At 38.9% G+C, this 23,528-nt stretch overlaps 1 protein-coding gene across 2 annotated transcripts in view; it reads right to left on the bottom strand.

Moving 5' to 3' along the window:
* Positions 1 to 7,974: 7,974 nt before the first annotated feature.
* Positions 7,975 to 23,528, bottom strand: part of HBS1L (HBS1 like translational GTPase) — a 79,146-nt gene continuing 63,592 nt past the window's right edge. For both annotated transcript variants that reach the window (XM_058566237.1, XM_058566239.1), the window contains 6 exons: positions 22,166 to 22,270; positions 19,070 to 19,160; positions 18,563 to 18,671; positions 12,406 to 12,506; positions 9,797 to 9,941; positions 7,975 to 8,635 (listed from right to left, as the gene is read on the bottom strand). In XM_058566237.1, the coding sequence (XP_058422220.1) occupies positions 8,624 to 8,635; positions 9,797 to 9,941; positions 12,406 to 12,506; positions 18,563 to 18,671; positions 19,070 to 19,160; positions 22,166 to 22,270 (563 nt within the window). In that variant the 3' untranslated portion in view covers positions 7,975 to 8,623. The remainder of the gene's footprint in view (positions 8,636 to 9,796; positions 9,942 to 12,405; positions 12,507 to 18,562; positions 18,672 to 19,069; positions 19,161 to 22,165; positions 22,271 to 23,528) is intronic.

Below are 23,528 nucleotides of genomic sequence, written 5' to 3'. Positions count from 1 at the left end.
GGGCACCTCCTTAGGCCCCCCTGCTTTCTCCTTCCTGCTCTCTCTCTCCGTGATCTCCAAATTCATGCTCATCACCGCCACAAAGCAATAGGCTCCCCACGACCCATGCAGCTAAGCTCCCGGCCTCTCTCTGCAGATCTAAAAACTACCTAGGACGCTCTGCTGAACAAAGGGCCGACTTCCGGGTCTTCTCTCCTCTGCAGCTCAAAGCCTCTGCAGAAACTTGGCAATTATGACTCCCATAACATAGCCAGATCCCTGAGGCTCCCCATCCAGTAAGAAGCAGGAAAAAAGTGTCAAGATGAAAATCTTTTTCTCAGCTTAAAATTCTTAACATTTCTTTTCCAGGTTTTTTTAAAATCTTTTATCTTATGTTAATGATTGTTGGTCACATTGATGCACGTCCATGGAAAACGTCTTGTGATGTATGTTAGAAACTGGTCACATGTAAATACAAATAGATAGGCCTGGACAAACTAATACAATACTCCCTACAGCAGGGTCCCTTTAGGAGAACAGAAACCATGGCAGGTATTTCAAGTTTCATACAGGGAAACGGTCCATGTTGGAAGGCCGAAAGAGCACACAAGGCCGCTGAGATAACCCAGATATTAGTAATTGCAGAAAGCAGCTGCCATGTTTGAGACTGGGGGACAAAAAGGAAGAGATGGGCTACCAGAAGCTTGAAGGAGACCCCGCCCCCACCCCCCAGCCGGTGCAGGTGCCTCTGAAGGCACGTGGTGTGGGTAATGCTGACAGGACCAAGAGCAACTGGAGGCTGGAGCAGGAGAGACGCTGAGAGGGATGGAGACAGAGGGCAGGGTCTTCTTCTTCTCTCTTTCCAGGCTCTTCCTAGTGCCTCCCCTCAGCAGGAACCCAGCCGACAAGGGAATGTGAGAAATATGGTTTGCAGATCGCAGCCCTGGCACCACAAAGTACCAAGGAGTGAGCTTGGAGCTGAGAGATGAGGAGTGAATACCCAGCCCACATACGCAGACTTTTGTAGCCTGCCTCCCTGGTTCTCCCACTCCAGCTTCTAGAGCCTTCTGTGTCCCTTCAGAACCTTAGCAGCCCACCCTTCTCCCAAGTACCTCATGCTCAAAAATAATGCATTTTTATTGCATTATTTTTGCAATAAAAATTGCACCCTCCCTCCCCCCAGCCCACTCACCTGAGATTTCTCTCACCCAAGCCAGAGAAAAATGCGATTATATGACTGAAGCAACTGAGACTGATGCTGATTAACCAGAATTTGTCTTTTTATAGAGTTCTGAATAATCCAAAATATTCTAACTAGACAACTATCTAAAGGAGGTCTTTTTAGAGAAAGGAACTTTCCAAGGACACCATGGGGAAGGAGTTTTCTGCACATAACAGCAGAAGAGGATCATAAACTGGACACGGCTTGACATCTCTCAGAACTTCCCCACATGGACATGGGCCCAGCTCCTGAGCAGGCATGGGGATTAGTTTTGGTGGCATCCTTGTGCCATTTGCTGTTCGAGCTTGACCTGGTCCATTTTGGCATAATGTAGTAGCCCTTCACCCTCCTTCCCCTCCATCCCATCAGCCCTTGGTGTGCAACCACTGACCCCACCTGCAGGTCAGCCAGACCTGACTTCTCTCTCCTGGCTCTTCAGCCTTCAAATGAGCTCCAGTGATATGTGACCAGTGTGGAGGAAATCGTGGGCCCGGCAGGTGAAGGTGTGTGCCTACACCAGCCTGAGAACACTGCTCTGAGGATCACAAAAATTACACCTGGTTAATGTGCTATCAAATCGAGGTTACAACGGCCACAAGCTGTGGAAGAGGCTGCTGCTGACCCCACGGTGCCTTGACGGAGGACTCGTGACTTGGATGCTTGGGGAGGATCAGGCATTAGGATCAATTAAGGTGCAGTTTTTCTGGGCCCAACGGCCAAGGATAATCAGAAAAAATAGGATACCTTACACTGAATACATTAAGTGAAAGGGATTGCTCAGCAAAGTGCACTGTGTAGAAATAACTGACCCACAATACCTTAGAATGAGCGTGCTCTGCTATCTTTCCTTCTTTTCAAAACCTACTGGAGTATCAGACCCCTCCACTCCCAACTCCCAGGCAGAGCAGATCCTCTAGGCTTCCTAACCCCGCAGTAGACCCAACTTGATCAACGGAAAGATTCTGAGAATGAATTTTCTTAAGAAGGGTTTCACTTGGCCAAGGACCACTTCTTCTTATCCAAGAGATTTAATAGAATTTTTTCAAGCACATCTGGAATACAAGAGGAGCAGACCCTACATCATAGGCTTCTTGGTCCATGCCTACAATTCACCAGGAATGAGGCCACAAATTTCTCTATTTCTTCGTGTTGGGAGGGAACCTTGACTGCCCATAGACCACCATCTGGGATCAAGATCAAAGGACAGAGGCAAATTTTTGCAGAGCTGTAGACAGACCAGCTCTGGGCAGAAGAGGTAACAGAAATCGACGTGACCCTCTCACGGTGCTGGGAACAAACCAGAGAGAGGGTCTCTGTGAAATGTGGGAGTCAGGGGTGACATAAACAGGAGATTTCCAGAAAGAGACCTCGTACCTTGGAGTGAATTAAGACTGAATTTACAAGGCATCGCTGGAAGCTGAGTCAGCAAAGTCAAGGTAATGCTCTGCAACAATCCCTCACCACTGCAACAATCCTTCACCACTGAAGAACCAGGGCAGCGGGGTGGGACTGGGTGTGGAACTCACCCAACTAGACAGCAGAGCTCCAAGGGGACGGGTCAGAGAAGAGCCTAACCCTCACACAGCAGGAACAGAAGCGGGGTCAGAGGCATTTCTGCTTCAACAGTTGAAATGTTCATACGGTCTGATTGGATGGTAGTAATCTATACATGTTAATTTCTTGATTTTCATGGCCATATTGTGGTTATGCAGGAGAATATCCTTCTTTGCAGGAAATACGCAGAATATTCAGCAATGGTGGGGCATCATGTGGCAACATAATCTCAAATGGTTCAGGAGAAAAGTTCTTTGTACTGTACTTGGACCTTTTCCATCCATATATTTGAGAGATTTTCAACAAAAACATTAACAGAAAAAGTGGAATTGGATTCTTACCTCATACCGGGAACATATAGTCATGCCATACATGTATACATCTGTAAAAAAACCTGTTTTTAAAGAAAGGAAACGTTCAACTCAAAATTAAGTATCATGGCAGGGATGGGAAAAGGTGGACTTATGGGATTGGGTAACTTCAATATTTATTAATAATGTTCTAATTCACTACTAGAGGGATGGGTTCACGGGTTTTTATTGTTATCTCCTTAATCTACATATTAACTTATTCTTTTGCTTGTATCAAATATTACATAATAAACATTTAAAGAATAACTATGTAAAATACTTTATTTTTTAGGACAGTTTTAGGTTTACAGAAAAACCGGGAAGCTCGTACAGAGAATTCTCATACTCTGCACCCAGTTTCCCTATTGCTCATGTCCCACAGTAGTGTAGTACCTTTGCCACAATTAATGAACCAGTGGTGATACATTATTGTTACCTGAAGTCCAAGTTGATTCATACTTCCCTAGTTTTCCTAGTGTTTTTCCGGCACAGCATCCCATTCACGATACTGCACTGCATGTAGTTACGTCTCCTTAGGCTCCTTCTGGCAATGAGGTTCTCACACTTGTCTTGTTTTTAATGACCTTGACAGTTTTGATGAGCATGGTCATGTATTTTATAGGACGCTCCTCTAATGGAATCTGTCTGATGTTTTTCTCACGATTACACTGGTGTTTTGAGTTTGGGGAGGAAGACCACAGAGGTGAAGTACCATTTTCACCACTCCCTAACAATGGTATACACGATCAATGTGACAGCCACTGGTGATGTGGACTTTATCACCTGGCTGAGGTGCTGTTTGTCAGGTTTCTCCACTGTCAAATCCTTCTTTTTTGCCTCTTTTCCATACTGTACTCTTTGGAAGGAAGTCACCGTGCTCAGCCCACATTTAAGAAGTGGGAGTTATGTTCCACCTCCTTGAGGATGGAGCATCTACATAAATTATTTCAAATGCTTCTGCAATGGAGATTTGTCTCCCTCCCTTTTATTTATTCAATCATTTATTTATATCAATATGGACTCGTAGATGCATTTTCTGAGGACAGTTGTTTTGTATCTTTTCTAGATTTTTTAGTTAAATGTTTCATTTATTTTTCCATGTTGATAATAAAAATATTTAAGGCTATACTCTGATTCCACTATTTTAAATATACAATACACATATATACATATATGTATAATTTATACATATTATATATTTACACAGTACATTATATATTGTGCATATGTCCCTAATTCTTCTTTTAGCTGTACCTAATCTGTTTAATCTAAATACCAGTTTTGTTTCAAATATTATATTTTCCATTTCTAAGAGTTATATTCGGTTGATTTTAAACTTGTCCGATCATTTTTTAGTCTTTTTGCTTATTTTTCCACCTTTTATTTAAGTAAATATTAAAGATTTAAATATTTCACCCAGCTATTTTATATTCTGTAACCAATAATTCCAATATCTGTAGTGCAGGAAGGGGAGCTTAATCTGTTTAGGACCTTCTAAAGCTGAAAGATAACTCTATATCTATGGTCTGATTCGTGAGCTGCCTTTATAACATACCCCTCCAAGAGATTTACCTCATTACCAAATTCTTGAAGGAAATGACGTATAACTGTATCCTCTTTGCTGTATGTTCATTCTTGCTACTTTGTGATCATGTTATTCAAGTCCTTGATGATTTGCTGGTTTACATCATCTATAACGCAGTGCTGTGAGAATTTCTTAATAATTGTCAATATGTCCTTTAATTTTCCTTTCTAATAAATTTCCATTATGCATTTTGACGCTATTTGGTCCTTAACTTTTGTGCTCGCACACTGTACCTCTCCTCAGGATGAAATGATCCTCTTCATCAGCGAAGTCTCTCCGTTTGCTTGTTTTACACCCTCAGTCCTGCGTTCATGTCATTACTCGTGATTTCCGGAGAGGCTGTGTAGTGTAGTGGGCATGGCTTCCAGTCAGACTTACATCCAAATTCAAATCATGGCTCTGTCGTTGACTTACTTGTCATCAATCTCTCTGAACTTCAGTTTTCTCACCTGTGGACTGAGGTTAGGAATGCCTGCCTCGCATTCTTCACAACAACCAAGACTTAGAAGCAACCTAAGTGCTCATCAAGGGACGAATGGATGAAGATGTGGTATAGATACACATTGGAATACTACTCAGCCATAAGAAACGATGAAATCCAGCCATTTGTGACAACATGGATGGACATTGAGAGTATTATGCTAAGTGAAATAAGCCAGAGGGAGAAGGTCAAATACCGTATGATCTCTCATAAGTAAAAGATAAAAACAACCACAAACGAACACACAGAGACAGAGATTGGATTGGTGGTTACCAGAGGGGAAGGGGGAAGGGAGGAGGGTGAAAGGGATGATGAGGCACCTGTGTGGTGATGGGTTGTAATTAGTCTTTGGGTGGAGAACATGATGTAATCTATGCAGAAATAGAAGTATAATGATGTACACCTGAAATTTATACAATGTTATAAGCCAATGTTACCACAATAACAAAAATAAAAAAAATGCCTGCCTCATACAATTATAGAAATATCGAATGAAGCGTTGGGTGAAGGTTGCCTGGCACATGGTAAACACCCAATGCAGGGTCATCGTTTTTATTTCCCTGCTACATCTGTGTCTCTTTCTTCCTTTCAATCTATGGTTTTATTTTAGGCGTATCTCTTGCAAATAGCACATCATTAGCTTTGCAGTTTGAGTCTATCTTTTTAAGAGAAAAATCTAAACTGCTTTCATTTCCTGTAACAATCACTACTTTGTCTTCATTTGGTTAACTTTGTTGCTGTTTCATTTCCATTCTATTTTTTGCTCTACAGACTAAGTCTCTTTGCTTCCGTCTTTGCATTGATAGGAATAGTTTTATTAATTCCATTAGTGGTCACCCTAAACATTCTTAAAACTTTGTCTTACGTGATTATCAAAATAAAATAATGATGTTCCTTTATGAACTGTAAGTAATTTAATGCTTTTTCTTCCCCTACTTCAAGTCCCCACATTTGAGGTATAATTTAATTGACTTATTTCATCATTTTGTTTTACACTATTAATCTACTACTTATTTAAGTGGTTTCAGTGTCAGAGGGAAGAAGGAGCTTCTGAGAGCTAAGAGCGGGCCGTGCACTCACAGCTGGGCCATGGTGTCCTCCAATTGAGCACTAACAATTCCTAAATCTGACAGCAGACGAGGTGACTCTGTGATCCTCATGAAGTGAGATACTGTACTCACACCTGAGCACAGACCAAGCCACCGTGCAAACCATAAAAATGAACGGACATCTCCCTCTTGTGGCTAACACGAGTGACTGCTGAGGCTCCACCCTGTCCCCTTTTTCCCACCTCCTAGATAAAATCTGATACCCAAGTGCAGAATTACTCCCACTTTCTGACAGTACCCAATCCAGAAGAAAGCGTTCCTCACTGAGACCTCCTCAAAATTACCTACACGTGCTCAAATTCTTAACAAGCCCCTCCTCACACCTTCTTACTGAGAAGCACCTAGAGCCCTCTGTGGTGTGTGGTCTCTCGCTGCAGCAAGCATCAATAAAAATAATTTTGACTACAGTTGAGTCCTGGTGGTCTTGGATGACATCAACAAACGACAGGCATCAATATATGCTTGCTGTAGAATTTTCTACCATGACCTCCCCAGTCCTAAAGTTTTGAACTCCCTCTTTGTGATCTGAGCATTTACACAGCCCCTCCTCACTCCTTTCACCCTCTAATTTTCTGTATTTCCCAAGCTTTCTAAAGTGAATGATTACATTTTAACAACGGTTAAAATTATTATTGATCTACATATTCATGGGAGAAAAAAGACTACGTCTATAAATTGTTTACTATCAAAGAGGGGCTCAAATACTGTCATAAATAATGAACGTGTGTGAGAGTCACTTCACATCCAACTCCAAGCATGTCCCAAGGAAAGAAACTAAACTCAACTATAGTCAATGATGAGCTGTTCCTAGGGCTTCTGGAAAAGACATGCTCTTTTACCCTGTCCTTATCCTGGATGGAGGGTCTGAGGAGCTCACTGTGGAGTCTGAGGGCAAAACCAACAGTGGAGAAGGCAGGGCACAGAGGAGTCCTTGCTGACACTGAGAGGTGCTCAGTCTAGACGGATTCAAAGCTAGGGCTGCCGCAGTCTTTCTGTTTTGCTTAAGTCACTGTAAGTTAGATTTCTGTCACACGTACCTGTTAAATTCCTGATTAATACGCAAATAAAACACTTTACCTTAGCAAGTTGATTCGGAAGTCACAACTCCACACATACTTTTTAGTAAAGACGTGTTGTGGCAGTGTGCTCACTCTGTGATCATTCACCAGACAACACATCCACACTCTGGGCCCTGTACCCTATGGGTGTTACTGTTTAGTTAAGAGGAAATGCTGCTGTGTACACTAAGCCGTCAATATATAAATCACACCATTTCCCAGGGAGAAAACATTTATCATGAATAGTCCAGGCTCAGCTGAGGATAAAATTTACTCTCAAGTTCTTTGTACCCAGGAGGCAGCTCAACAAACACTTGTTAAATAAACGAACCTTGGAGTTTGTTGTTGAAACTAAAGAAAAACATGACTCTTACTCATGGGGGACGTACAGTCTACAAGGTATGCAAGATAAAGTCAACACGTGTAATTCTAAAAGTGAAAATGGGAAGAATACAGTGAAGTTATGGTTACAAATGGAGGAGACTAAATTTGATCTGCTGTTAGGATAAAAAGCAAGAATTCACGTGCAAGAGCTGGGAAGCTCCTAGGTGAAGAAGATCCCACAAAACCCTCAGCCATATTTAGCAACAGTGTAGAGACCGCATAAACATTGAAGAAACAAAACACATTTTGCTGTTATGCTCAAACTAAGACATTTTATTAGCTAGCTTTACACCTTAAATAGTATCTTGACTACCAAAGAAACAGTTACCACTAATTCTAGACTAAGCTTTCAAAGGATTACTTGTTGTAGGAAGAACATTCTTATGCTCAACCCAAAATACCTTTATTATAACCTTCAGTGAATCTTAGAGTTAACTAAAAAAAATTGCTCGGGTCAAGCATCAACTACCTCAACAACCCAATGTAGTTATTTTTCCTTCAAATGTGTGCAGTACAGATGAAAATCAAAACGGAAAACTGTAAACATTTTGTGGCTTGGCTGGAAGTAGAGTTCATTTCATGATGATTCAATGTCTTCTAATACATATTTTTGACAGTTTCCATAAATCTCAGCAAAGTAAATCCATTTACTGACATTTCAAAGGGAAAGCTGGTTTTAAAATGAAAGTGCAATATTAGCCTTTCTTTGCCGGTTGGCAACTTGAAATTGTTGCAGGAGTGATTACTAACACTTCTTTGCAGCTGACTATAGCTTCAATTTTCTCTCTCACTTAAAAAAAATATGAATTGCACACTGTTCCTTTAACTGAATATCTGGATTCTTTAAAAAGAGAGGTTGACTATTTCATTGCTTTGGAAACACGGTAGAAATTCTGACCCATCATTCTTTTATCTGTAAAGGAAAAATAAGATATTTGCTATAATTTAATAAATCACATTATATGAACAACAAAAGGAAAATGACAGTAAAATAATTATTGCATCAAAATCGAACTTTCTTCTTTCTCCTGCAACTTTTCCCCTTCTCTAGTCATGCTATTTCTGAGATTTACTATAATCTCTTCATTATTTCCCACAAGAAACTGTATCTTATTTTCAGAATGCTCTTCTATAAAAACACTGACAGATTAAATGTGATGCTGATGACAATGATGATACTAGGTAACATTTACTACATGCGTTACACATGCCAGTGACTGCGCCCAGAGCTCCGCACAGACCATCTCATTTCACAACCACTCCAGGAGACAGTCCATTACCCCACTTCTGTGGTGGACAAACTGCAGGAGAGATGCTGTGCTTGTGCGGCGGGAGTCGGTGGAGCCGTAACACCAACTGGGGCAGTTTAACTCCAGAGCCTCTTACGTGACACACACGTGACTGAATTTTGGTGCCACTTAAAGCCCTACGTTCAAAGCATACATCCAATTAAACAAATTGAGTAAGTTTTATGCAGAAAACAATCACAGGAGGGAATGAAGCCCCCTTTAAAAATATAAGATTTATATTAATCATGACAGTGTGGAAGAAAGCTTAAATTACTGAAATTTTCTGATTCATTTCTGGCTATTTTCTCCAAAACTCAACTACACTTTGTATTATACAATAGGTATGTTTCTGAAACGTTACCAAGATATTAAGTCAACTTTTTAAACAAATCATTTCAAATGCACTAAGAGCCAGTTATTTAAAGAAAAAAATTTAATGAGGGCTCTTCTATTAAACGAAATCACTACCCCAATTCATTTGACTCTTAACGTTGGTATTCTCATAATTTGGACTCTATACTCACAGACCTGTTTTTCAATGAATTTCCTTTAATTCTGAGCAAGATTACTGGTGGAGAAGACAGTCTGGCAGTCTTATGATGAGAAATTCTAAGACCAAACATTTTCTTCCCATCATTCTTCTAATTTTTTAATATAAATTTTAAAATCTTGTTCTAACACCATAACTGTGTTCCCCTTAAGCCATAAAATCTCAGTGATCATTCTTAAAAGTAGAGAGAGAAGACATCGTAAGCATGGACACAGAATCAGCCCCTTTAAAATACCTCGGTGACCACGCCAGCAGCTATCGTGGAGCCCCCGTAACGCAGCATGAACCTCCCCAGCTCCTTAAAGTCTTTGTAGAGCTCGAGAGCGACTGGTCTTTGTGTCTGTAGCTCCACCAATGCGTTCTGGCCTTTAGTCAACAATCTATCAAGAAAAAGAAAAAGGAACAAATGGATATCCAATAGAGGTGAATAATGTAATAACCTGAAAAATAAATATTTCACAATCAATCAACAAATCAATTTAGTCTTTCAAAACTTAAAAAGAAAAAAATATATTTCTTAAAACGAAAATATGTGCCTTTGAATTTTTCTGGGTTAGTTGGAAGAAATGAGAGGAGTAATTGTAGACTTAAGAAACATTAGCTAGCTCATATATATATTTTTTTACCAATCTTCCATACACAATTCTATCCCTTGAAGGACCCTATAGCCTAAAATGCTCCAGGCCCTTACCACAGCCCTCCCCTTCATTCCTCATGAAACTGAGAGGTTCAGCGATCTAACAAAGGCAGTGAGGCATCTGCCTTTGAAAAGAGGAATACGAGGCCCTATGTCTTCCCTGGTAAAATTCTAATTGGTGGACCATGTGTTAGGAAGTTATCCTAAAGAGGATAATCCCCTAAGTAGCCAACAGACTGCTCTAAATCTCTCCCCCTCCTCTCTCTTTTCTCACACAGGAAGAGTGGTTCTTTAACAGAGCTTCAGGACAAAAATCACATAAGAGGACTTTTCCACACAATACATTGTTTGTATGAAATGAAGAGAGATGGGGCATGGGCCTAACTGCAAACAGTTTCATACAAATGAGCAAACAAACAAAAATCCTTGTGCATGGGCCCCATCCAGACTTACTGAAAGACGGAGAACCCAAAAGGGGACATTTTGAAAACGTTCTCTAATTTAATTTTCACGTGCTCTGGAAGGAAAGAGGGCAGCAATCGTAAATCCCCTTCTGAAAGATTACTTGAGGGACAGACAGACAGAATAAGCCACACAAGTTTCTAAAAAAGTATTCCAAAATTTCCAAATACTGGTTTGGGACGATTTCAGCCCAAAGTCCCATTACTTAGGAAAGACAGCATCTAATATATTCATAATCTGCACTTAATTTAGTTTCTAGAAAGTTCAATTCCATTCCATATAAAGCACTTGAGTCTAAGAAGTGTCTGAAGTGGAAACGAAGGGGAAGGCCAAATGGCACTGGTGCAAAATAAGAGAGAAGGACTAAGCTACAAAGAAGGTGACGGGAAAAGCGAACATGAACAAGACTTGCAGCAGGAGCAGGGAGGGGAGAGTTCAGGATCAGACATGATGAGCCAGCTTCAGATTGAGAATTCTCCAAACCAAGTGTGTAGGTCAAACAACCTGGCTCCTGCCACAAAGAATGGAATTTATGTGAACCAACTAGAATCCTGGCTCTGCCACTTGCTGGCTTTGTGACCTTGAACATGTTATACAATCTCTCTAAGTCTCAGTTTCCTCATCTGAAAAATGGGAAAAATAATAGTACCTGCTTCATATGGTTGCTGAGAATAGAAACCACATGAAAGCATTCACGACAGAGTGTAGAAAATAGTGGTCTTCAAGAAATGTTAGCCATTAGTTCCATCACACTTCTCAGAACACGATAGCAGACACTCAGGCTAGAAGCCAAAGACTCAGGTTAAAAATAAAGAACCATCTCAAGAGAGATGAAGAAGCCCTTCCCTCCTAACAGAGAAACAGGCATGAGTTTAGAGCAGTGTGGAGATTCTCTCCCCTACTTGCAGCCAACCCATTAACCCACTAACCACCTTTGGCCTCTTACACAGGTGCAAAAGAGGAGGAAGACCCAAGGACCGAAAAAAGGGGATTTTGGGTGGGATTCCCCAAAGGGTTAAGTGAGGAAAACCCCAAACCTAAAGCAGCCAAGCCAAACTGTGGTTAGCCTTTAGTTGAATTGGGGTAAAAGCTTCAAGTTTCTCAGGAAGCACTTACTTTGAAGAATGCCAACCTTGTCTCAACCAAAGGGAACTGTCCACACCTAGGCCCGGATATTAATGGTAATCAGAGGGGAACAACTCGGTGATGATCACCTTAGCTTAAGGCTCCAGGTGGACTTCAAGCAGAAAGGAAAATACTTTCAAGGTGGAAAAAAACTAGGAGCTACAGAGAGTGTAGATCACTTTCTTCCTGGATGTTCTCAGCACAAGGAATGATTCCCATTAAGGAGGTGACAAGAAAGTTAAGAAGGACACTCAGCTGGAGTATGGAACCAGCAGTTAGGCACAATTCAAACTCACCCTTAAAAATGTAGGACTAATTTTTTAAAGGCCTTTATTTTTACATCATCAGTGTCTAGGGCTTGATGCATACATAAAAATTTATAATTACCTTTTTATTTACAATCACATCCCCCTCACCATACATAACAGAAATTATATCTAGCATTCACACCTAAGCAGGAGCTTAAACATCTGTTTTTGTGTTTGTTTTAATCTAGTCCTTGGAAAAATTATTTCTGGAACAAGTAAAAACAGATTGCACTTACTACAAAGAGAAATACAATACAAATGAATTAATCTGTAAGGAATTTGCTTAAATTGCTTGTGTGTATTAATACTCACTTTGGCTTCTTCTTCGTGACTTCACCCGTGCTTTTGTTTAAGACGCTAATCAGTCGTTTAATGATGGCAGGCTCGCTGACAGTCTGGTAGTGTAACAGCACCTATAACAAGAAACCCAACACTGAGAAGCTGTTTACTGTGGCGTCTCTGGCCTTTTATTCTGGCACTCACGTCTCATTACAGTCAGCTCAGCACCACTGCTCAGAGCCTTTCAGGGTCTCCACTTGCCTCCCCCAGACCCCACCACTCTATCAGGTTGTTCCTGAACTTACCAGGGGAGAAAGGTCACAGGAGGCAGTTTGAATTTCTACTCCACCTCTTACTACGCAAACTTTAGTACATTAAATAACCTTCCTTACAGGGTTGTGAGGAGAATTAAACAGGATCAGACCCAGTGCCTGGTATATAGATGCTCAACAAATGTGAACTGTTTCATCATAAAAACAAGGGAAGGGGAATCATCATATTGGCAGTAATTATTGCACTCACTGTTAGATAATGAGAATAAAATATTATATGGGAGTTCAGACAGGCTTTGACTAAGACAGACCTGAGTTTGAATCCTGACTCTATATTTTCCAGCTGCATGATTTGGGTCAGGTTCCTCATCACCAAAATGAGGAAATTCAGATAATGTTACTTTAAAGTGGTGCCTAGCACACGATCAACATTCAGTTAATTCATGACCTTATATATGAGCTATTATTGTTCATGGTTTAAATGTAAGGAAATTTAATATCAAAAAGGTTAAGTAACTTAATGCAGCTGTGGTGACAAGTGTCAGAGGTAAATTTTAGGCTTCCGTCAGCTGTAGTCAGAGTGAGACTGACTACCCTCATTCAAATAAAAAGCAATGAGTGTGCAGCATGTCTATAGTTTGAGTAGAGTGGAAAGACCAAATACCCAGGAAGTGGCAAAGCTATCAAAGTTTGATTGATTTGTAAATACCACTTCATGCTGTTTGCTTGAATAAATACTAATACTTCTACTCTGGAATTTCCTGGCTAAAATAGTCTACATGTTCAGAAAACAGAAATACAGACTGTGGATGCACAACCCTGGACGTGGGAAAAAACCAAGTCATTCAATCAGCACTTTGTTAGTTCTATTTCCGTCCACTTCTCTCTTTCCTCACTGCTACAAAAGTAAGTCCAGGGCAGTCACCTCTCCTGAGCTAAAATGCAGGCTCCTACCAGTCCCTCTGCCACTCTTACTCCTCTATAACCCCTTCTTCATATGTCTACCAGAGTGATTCTCTAAAATACAAAATTAATGATATGTTTTTGCTTTTTAAAACCATGGAAACTTGAATCCCACTACAAGGCACCAAGGCCCTTCTCAGCTGACTCACGCTCACCGCTCCACCTCATCCTTCTCCACCCTCGCTTGCATTCCATGCTCCAGACACACTGAGCTTTCACTCCCCACAGGCAGGAAGCCCTTTCTAACATTCAGGCTTTTATACACACTACATGCTCTGGCTGGAACACACCCTCTCATCCCTGCTGCTCCACTGGGCGAACTCCAACTCACCCCACTCTACCTCTGGTCCCAGTACAGCATCACTTCAGGAAGCCTGAACCCCTAGTCTGAGCTGACACCCTTCCTCTATGTCCCACAATCCCACTACATCACATATCACTTTTATTGTGACTGCTAGTTTAAATGTCTGTCATCCCCTGCAAATATGAACTCTGTGAGAAAGAGAACTCTGCAGACCGGAGCCAGACATTTCACTGGCACTCAGGAAATATCTGTGAAATGAACTTAAGAATGATGGAATAAAGAACACCTAATACACATGGAGAAAAGCAGTCACAAGGGTTTTTTTTTAAGGCACAACTGAACCTCCATTACTGTACAAAAGCAAATTAGTTTTATTTTTCAATGCCATTTGACCATTGTGAACTGGAAAGATCCTCCCCAAAATTAACAACCAACTCTTAGGGGAAAAACCCTTCCCTGAAGAAGGGTAAAGGGAGAAAGCCACATTTGTGCATTCAGTGGGCTCAGGTCTCCAACAGAACCAGTGTGACATACATGCAGGTCTAAATTCCTCAGAAATACCCCTTTTCAAGAAGCAACTTAGGTAAACAAGCAGGATTCCCTTCACTGGGCTCGGGTGTGACTAAGAAACTGGTATCCGTCTCCATGGCTTGCCAAATTTGAAAGAACAGAAACACATGAACCTGATTAGGTTCCTTCTAACCTCTCGAGCTATGTGTGGTTTCCAGTGTAAAATCACAGTGGATGAAGAATGGGTTGTGGCAGTCCGGGCTTAGGTTTTATTTGTCTTTCTATCTCCACAGTGTCTTACAGAGAGTAGTTCAAACAAAATACTTGTTGATCTACATGTAAATAAGTGGGAAGTAACTGTATGTTATTTTAACATTTTAATTCACATTATATATAACCAAAGACATCTATAAGTCAAAGCAATCTGCAGCATAACATAATACGAAAACAGAAGCATTGGATTTCAGAGTGAAGAGAGCTGAGCACCAGTCCTGGCTTACCCACTTACTGTTCAGGTAGTCCCAACCCCTCAGAGCCTCCAATTCCTCATCTGTAGGTGGGGATAATACTAACACAGGTCCACAATCTCCTACTTGCAATTCCAAAACCCAAAAGAATGAAAACCTAAGTTTTTTCCTAATTGTTATAAATCCACTTACGTAGTAAAACAGGACTTGAAGTGAGGCAATTTAGAGTCCTTATTTATTTCACATAGCATTAATGTTAATAAGTTGTGGTCAGAAATATTAGGATGTTCAATTACAGGGTGTGGCCCCATTCTCTGTTAGGGGTTTTACATAACATGCACAAATCATATCATCTTTCTAAAATATGAACATTTCCCAATTCTGAAACACACTAGCCTGAAGAGTTTCAGATAAGGGTTGGGATTCTGTACTTCATGTGGGGTTGTGAGAATCAAATTATCCAGTGTTTTATTAACTATAACAGGCCACATAATCTGTTAGGTGGCAAAATAAGTCCAATTATTATTTTCCTTACATCTCTAGGTAACCTATATTTAAAAATTATCATTGCATATGTGGTCAATTTGCAACAAAGGGGCCAAGACCCTTCAATAGGGAAAGGGCAGTCTTTTCAACAAATGGTGCTGGGAAAACTGGATATTCACATGGAAAAGAATGAAGATGAAGCCTTACCTTACAGCATATACAAAAATTAACTCAAAATGGATCAAAGACCTAAACAAAAGAACTAAAACTATGAAACTCTAGAAGAAAATAGAGGGAAAAATCTTCTTGACGTTGAATCTGGCAATGATTTCTAGGATATGATACCAGAAGTATAGGCAACAACAAAAAAAGTAGATAAACTGGACGTCGTCAAAATTTAAAAATTTTATGAATCAAAGGATACTATCAAGACAGTGAAAAGATAACCCACAGAATGGAATAAAATATTTGCAAATCATATATCTGATAAGAGATTAATACTCAAAATATATAAAGAAATGAAAAGATGCTCAACATCACTAGCCATTAGGGAAATGCAAATCAAAACCACAATGACATCCACCTCACACCCATTAGTTTGGCTATCATAAACAAACAAACAAAAAAATCACCCACCCTCACCCAAACACAAGAAAGGAAAAAAACAAGTGTTGACGAGGAAGTGGAGAAATTAGAATCCTCATGCGCTGCTGGTGGGAACGTAAAATGATGCGACTGCTATGGAAAACAGTTTAGCAGCCCCTCAAAAAGTTAAACATAGAATTACCATATGATCCAGCAATTCTAGGTATATACCCAAAAGAATTGAAAGCAGGGACTCAAAAAGATACTTGCATGCCAATATTCACAGAAGCGTCATTTACAATAGCCAAAAGATGGAAACAACCTAAATGTCCATCAACAGATGAATGGATAAACAAGATGTGGCATATACATACAATGGAATACTATTCAGCCTTCAAAACCAATGAAATTCTGATACACGCTACAACATGGATGAACCTTGAAAACATTACGCTAAATGAAATAAATCAGATACAAAAGGACAAATATCGTGTGATTCCATTTATGTGAGGGACCTAGAATAGGCAGATTCATAAAAAAAGAAAGTAGAATAGTGGTTACCGGGGGGCGGGGGACGAATAATGGGGGGTTACTGTTTAATGGGTACAGAGTTTCAGTTTGGGATGAGGAAAAAGTTCTGGAGATGGATGGTGGTGATGGTTGCACAACAATGTGAATGTACTTAATACCACTGAACTGTACACTTAAAAACGGTTAAAATGGTAAATTTTATGTTATGTATATTTTACCACAACAACAAAAAAAAATCAAACATGAATTTAAAGCCTAATTCATTCTTCCATTTATTCTTCTTAAAAATACAGAGAGTTTACCATATAAACAAAGGGAAACTTATATATATTTACGTAGCATTAAGGAATTAGTCTCTAAATAGTGAAATTTTAATTGTTTAGAAAGACTTTTCTTGGTATGTATGTATGAATAAAGGCTTCTTCCCACAGGGAGTGGATTGAACAACAAAACACAACCATTTTTTTCTGAAACAAATTTCATCCTGGTATTCATGAATCAACATACACGGGTGGAATCTCATAAAGCAGCACTGAAAAACTTTCAATTCATACTTATTTTTAAGAAATTACAGTAGACAGGAAGACAGTATTACTATTCAAAGTAACTGTTGACCTCTTGACCTCTCTACTCTCCACTGGCAAAAATTATTGCTGCATGAGTAAAAACACAGTCCCAACCTCTCCAACTTCTCCCCGTAGGACACACTGCTTTCTAAGAATGAGTGCCGTTCGTTCGTAGCAATTAGATCGTAGTTTCTTGCCTATTAATACGTGAATTTTGAATATTTAAAAATTAAATATTTTCAACCCAACAATTTTTTTGCAGAGAAGTTTTTACTCCTTTTTTAGCACATGGGAGAGATGCAATATAATTATAAAACTAAAGGACCAAAAAGTATCTTATAAATATAATTTTTATATGATCAAATTTACTAGAAATAATTACAAAGAATTATAAGCAAAGTACATGGTTATCTCAAATAAAGGTGTATGAGTATAAAATGAATTTAAATGAGCTAAACAAATTTATTCTCAACCTCTAAAACACTACCACTAACTTAAATTAAGTTTAAAGGTCAATTACTATTACTGTGTTACTTTTATTTCAAAGATGCATCAAATGGTGAAAATGATCTGTTTATATTTTCAAAGGCAAGCCATTTAATTCCACTGAGAAACATTTTTTACTGTCATGCAGAATCTGTACTATTCAAGCTGATCAAGAAAAAAAAAAAAAGGAAAGCCTCACTTGTTAAGGGGTAAAACCAAGGTACCAAACTAAAACCAGAGTTATGGCCCTAAATATCTGAAAAAATTACACAGAAAACAAGGAATTTACCAGCATTCACAAGTCGTATCTTTTCTGGATAAAGTAACATTATAGTATAAAATTTCCCACTTTCCATAAATGTGCATGTTCCAATGATGCTGGTCAATGACAACCTGCACAGCAACCTCACAGCACACAGGGTCTAAATGTGTTGCTTCAGCACAAAGTTTACTCCACACCAAGGACCCCAGAATATACCCATAAATGCCAATGGGTGGACAACATGTATACATAAAAATACAGTGAAATGTAAAGAGTAGATATCTATGGATTATACAATTACAGAACATTCTTATTATCTTTATTTTTGTGTGTTTTCCAAAATTTTCTATAACAATGCACTACTTTTATAATCAGAAAAACTATAAATAAGCATATTAAAACAAAACAAAACCAGAATGACCCAATCTAAGAAGATTAGTCAGGTAACCTTTAGAACACAGCAAAAAAGTATCTACCATTTTCTCTAGATAAATTTTATTATCATTACTTTGTATTCTAGTTATGATAAAATTTTTTCTCAATGCCTTTTTGAAAAAAATCCCCAAGCTCAAGGATCAAAGTAAAAAACAAAATAAAAATGATTTTCAAATTCTAATTTCATGTTTTTCTTGATTAGAGTAATAAGATATTAGTTGAAAATAAATAGGATCATCACTTCTAAACACAGTTATTACTTGTTAGGATAAAGTTACTTTGAATTTATAAAAACAGTAACAATTAAACATTTTGAAACTTACAGGAAATCCTTTAGTGACAGGAATTTCAATATTAAAGATGAGGATTCGGGCCCTGAAACGAGTGCAGGCCTTAATGGGCTCCCTGGGGCCACAAAAGATGCAGCCAACACTGTGACAAACAAAAGAAAGAAGGTAGTTGGGGGACAAATAAATATACATCCAGTAGGATACCTCTAAAACCATTTACAAAGGGAAACAATCAAGGACATGAGGGACTTGTTCTCAACACCCCCGGGGTCCAACCATGGCTTAACACCATTATTACCCCTGCATCATTTCATACATTACAGCTTTTGCTCAAGCAACAGCTACGTGCACTCATATTATTAATTTCAATTTGAAGTAGGTTTTATTTATCATTCTTACACTTCCACAAGTGCCTATTTTTGGCCAAATGAAATTCAGAATTAATACTCATTCTTTCATTTGAGCTGGTAAACTGCAAAATTTATGTTTTGAGGTCCTATATCTAAAACTCAAGTTGCTGAAATTCATTTTCTCACTCACTTGATTTTGATGATATCCATTCCAACCAACGTAAGACTAACATGATCGCCTGCTGCCGCCCAGTCGACAGGTTCATCATGCAGAGTGATTCCTGGAAATGAGTAAGAACCAAAGCATACAGTGAAACGCCTCAATATCAAACCATAACAACCAAGAGAGTTTGGCTGATGTGTACCTCAGCAGTCACTACTCATCATTTTCAGTATGAATGGATTGAGAGTGAGAAGTGTAACTGTGAGCGTTGAGGAAAACATACTTCCTCTAGACTTGACTCTTCTGGAACACCACCCTAAACATAAGGGGACTTGTAGGTGTCCATGAAAGGCTGACTTCTGCTTATTCAACCAAGATTTTTAAACTCACTTACTCAGCTGGTATATTCATTAAACAAGCCCCATTCAAATACTTCTCTTACATTAATGGACGCAGGCATAATAATACAGTTCAAATTGTTTTTAATAACACAAAAGATGGGACTGGGAAAGGTGCCTGGTAGTATTTTATTCTCTTGAGCTTTGCTTTTAACTAGACAACCATCTAAACAACTGCCTGTGTTCTCCGAGGAACCCACAGGGCATCAGTGTTTGGTCACATAGTCCTCTTGGCAGGCCCCTTCACTACTCCTGGCCCAAGAGAACTGCCTCCAGAGAGAAAGACGCACAATGATAACTGGTTAGATGAAAAGAAAGAGATAATAGTGTAAGAAAATTTAATTTAAAAATGAACCTAGGTGTTGCTCTCTACCTTTATTACCTAGGGATAATCCAGGAGAGAAATTCCAAAGGGCAATACTCAGCGACTTGATTCAAAGGCTTTTAAAAGGCATCTCATATTTTCTCTTTCTATGGGGTAAATTTATGGGAGGAATTCCTTTCCATTGTAACTTGGGCCTTTTGATGAAGACAGCGTGTAGGCAAACCACTGTGGAATAGTTCTTAATTGACGTGTTTTTAGTAAATTATAATTCACCCTTATCTTTCTGAAAATACTCATTTTTCGCATGTAGCATACTCTTAAGTGAGTTCCTTTTAGACTTCTAGGGAGTTCAAGGAGAACCTTAAGAACGCTGAGACACCTACAGTCTTATTCACAATTCTGTGTCTGTGTACATCCGCATTAATCTGAGATGGGCCATAACTTTCATCAGGGTATCAAAGAGTCTTGACTCTGAAAATGTTAACAACTATGATATTAAAGAAAGTTTGTTAAATATTCAACTAATTAAATTAGTTTTTAAATGTAAATTTAAAATGACTATTATCTGATTTTTGCTATGAAATCTGGAACTGAAGACAGGAGCTAGCTACTTACGTACAACAGAGACTGCCTTTGGCTTAAGATTTGAAGACCTTTCCTACTAGAAGTTCAATTAACAATACAGAATTTTGTAAGATTACAAGTAATCTGTTTTTCTCCCCTAGACATGTGACACTGTCCAATATACAGTATTTATCTTCTTAAGGATGCTCTTCATTGGGTCTGAGAGGGAGCCACAGTGTCACCTACAGCGCTCTGACAGAGAGGGGCATTAAACAATCAAGCAAATCAGGCAAAAGCAATAGGGTCACAAATTGAGGACAGAGACCCTCCAAGCCGAGTTAGAAGGGTGGCTCTCAAGGAGTGGGGTGGTGGCCTAGGTGCTTCGGATATCGCTTCTCCTTTAAGAACCACTGGATTAAAGATAAGTGGTTGGAGATTTTCTGGCAGGGAATGGATGGAAGGAGAGTGGAAAAGAATGTGGGACTTTCAGAAGGGACAAATTATGACTTTGGAGGTCACAAGGGAGCCAATCTGTAAGGTCCACGATAATTTTAGGATCATGGCTTTAATTCATGTCTACTGATTATCAAAATAAATTTCCTATTCTCAAAAAAGCTCATTAACATACAAAGAAATTTCAAAAGTATTATAGCTCTTGATCACTTTAAAAAAACAAAAGTAGAAATCTGAACTTGCAAACAATAGATCTATGGAAAATGATACTTTTTAAAAAGTGCATATTATTCTTTATCTAAATGGAATTTTCATAATCCCTAAACAAGCAGAAAGGAAAAGGTAAAATGGAAATAACTTTGGCTTTCATTCCCTTATTCATCTTTAAATTTACGTTAAACTGTGACCTCTAAACAGCTATTCATTAACTTCTTATAATCTCTAGGAAATCAGCTTTTAAAGTAGGCAAATTAATTCAAACAAAATGTACATTCAAATTCATAAACTAGTCAGGTACAACTCTGGATATAAACTCTAAATAAGAGTAAAAGAAGGAAAAGTATGGAAATTTTAAAAATTTTAACATTCTCAGTAGGTTAGACTTTAGCTTAAAATTGTTAAAAATATTAATTTACAGCATAAAACAGATCTTCAGTTTTATTATTGAAGTCAGAGGCTTAGCTGGAAGCTAGACTAAGGTAAATATAGAATTATAAACTCTTAATCAGAATTCAGAAAAGAATAACATGTATATATGTAAGGTCAAATGATTAGAAAACACAAATAGTTATCAGCCATTATGAAAGAAAGGTTCATATATTAGATCTACGTGCAAAAGCAGTAACTGTGGCACTTTAGCTCAGTTTCTCTTTTCAACATTAGGATTTTCTGCATTTGCATCTTATTTTCTTACGTCTTCCTATAAAAAATTTTTTTTGGTATAAACATGATCAAGGCTGTTAACATAGTAATTCTGAAATACACATTTCAGAACAACAGACTGTAGCAGTCTGCTCTGCCACTGTATTTAGTGCCAGGCTGAGGTTAGATTTAATTTCTGCTACCGAATACTATTTTAAATGTATCTGTCAGGTGTCTACACATCTGGTTAAATCCTAACCAGGCTTCTTGAATCGGTGCCAAAAAAAAAAAAAAATGCTACCACAGTTAGAATGTTATATGTACGTATATACATACAGTCACAACAGAAAAAAATCGTTTAATGTTTTCACATTTTTATCTTCAACAGTTAGTATCATTTTGACAGTCAGTTACAATTTCAGTAAGAGGTTATTTACTCTAGAGTTAATAACTAAACTACTCTTAAAAATTTGCTGTCTCAACTTAAGGGTTGTTTAGCAAGAGAATCTTGCAGAGGAATACCTTTTGCAGTACAAGTTTCATTAGGAGGCATTGCTAGTAGTCGGTCACCAGTCTGGATATAACCAGCTTCAATTTTACCAGTTACACAAAATCCAGATCCTTGATCTGCAAAACATGCCAAAATCTTGTAATGACTCATATAGCAATGTTATCTGATAATTAATACTGTTAGTTATATTTAGTTCCCCAAAACTAATAGTTTAAAAAACATTAAGCAGTTACCACTTCAGAATTTTTAACATATCTACTAAAAATGGCACACCACATTCTCTTCTTGATTTTCTTACAAATACAAATATTCATGTTACAAAAAGTGGGAGTTCATTCCTTTTTCAAATATTTACTGAGCTTACTAAGTACAAGGCACTGTGCTAAACTCTGGAGATAAAGAGATGAAAATATAAGCCCCTACCAGTAAGGAGTTTACACTAATAAGAGAAAGACAAAAACAATTACACTGTCCTGAGACAGATCCTGTTTACAATGTACAATGGAAACAAAAAAGGGTGCACAGAACTCAAGATGGGGGAACGATTACACTCGAGGTAGGCACTCTGAAGGAGAAGGAACAGTTACCAGAAGCTTGCATGTACAGGCAGGGAGGAGGAGGAAGACACTGCTGATACAGGAAACTGCATGTGCACAGGCACAGAGTCATAATCGGATGTGGGATGTGCTGAGACCCTTGTGACATTTATATGGGAGACCACATGGCACAGCGAGGGAAAGGCAAGACATGAGGCAACAGAGACAGACAAGGGACAACAAAGGGGCCTCATAAGTCACGTTTAGGGCTTAGTTAAGTTCACGGGAAGCCAGTAAAGAACTGTGGATAGAGAAGTGACAGGATGGTATTTCAGTGTCAGAGAGGAGACGAGGTAGACTGAAATGCACACACTGACTGTAGAAAGGGAATAAACTCAAGGATTTCAGAATAAGGTATGACACATTTGGGGTGAATGGGACAAATCTGAAAGGATGATGCATTAACTGTGAGCCAGGAAATTAAGGAACAAGACCCATTTTAGCCTTGGTGGATTTGAAGTGTCTACAAGACATACAGTGGAGAAGATGCATTACAGGGGGTACCAATCCCATCAAATTCCAAGATGGGTACTCCAGGAGCGCATTCCCTGTGGAGATGTCCAGAGCTATCAGCACCTGTATCAGGAGAGCGAGATACAGATTTGGGAAGCATCAGGACACCCCAGGCAGATGAACTCACGGATGTCCACCCAAAAGGAGCATGTAGAGTAAGAAGAGGACTGAAGCAAAAGAACACCAGTTAAGAGACAGAGAGAGGAGCCCCCAGAGATCAAAGAGGTCAGAGAAACAGACTACTGGAGAAGAGTTTCAAGGTGGA

Source organism: Diceros bicornis, chromosome 23 (genome assembly GCF_020826845.1).
Source record: "Diceros bicornis minor isolate mBicDic1 chromosome 23, mDicBic1.mat.cur, whole genome shotgun sequence".
Lineage (NCBI taxonomy): Eukaryota > Metazoa > Chordata > Mammalia > Perissodactyla > Rhinocerotidae > Diceros > Diceros bicornis.
The sequence above is the reverse complement of the archived record's forward strand: the minus strand, read 5'-3'. Positions and strand labels throughout refer to the sequence as shown.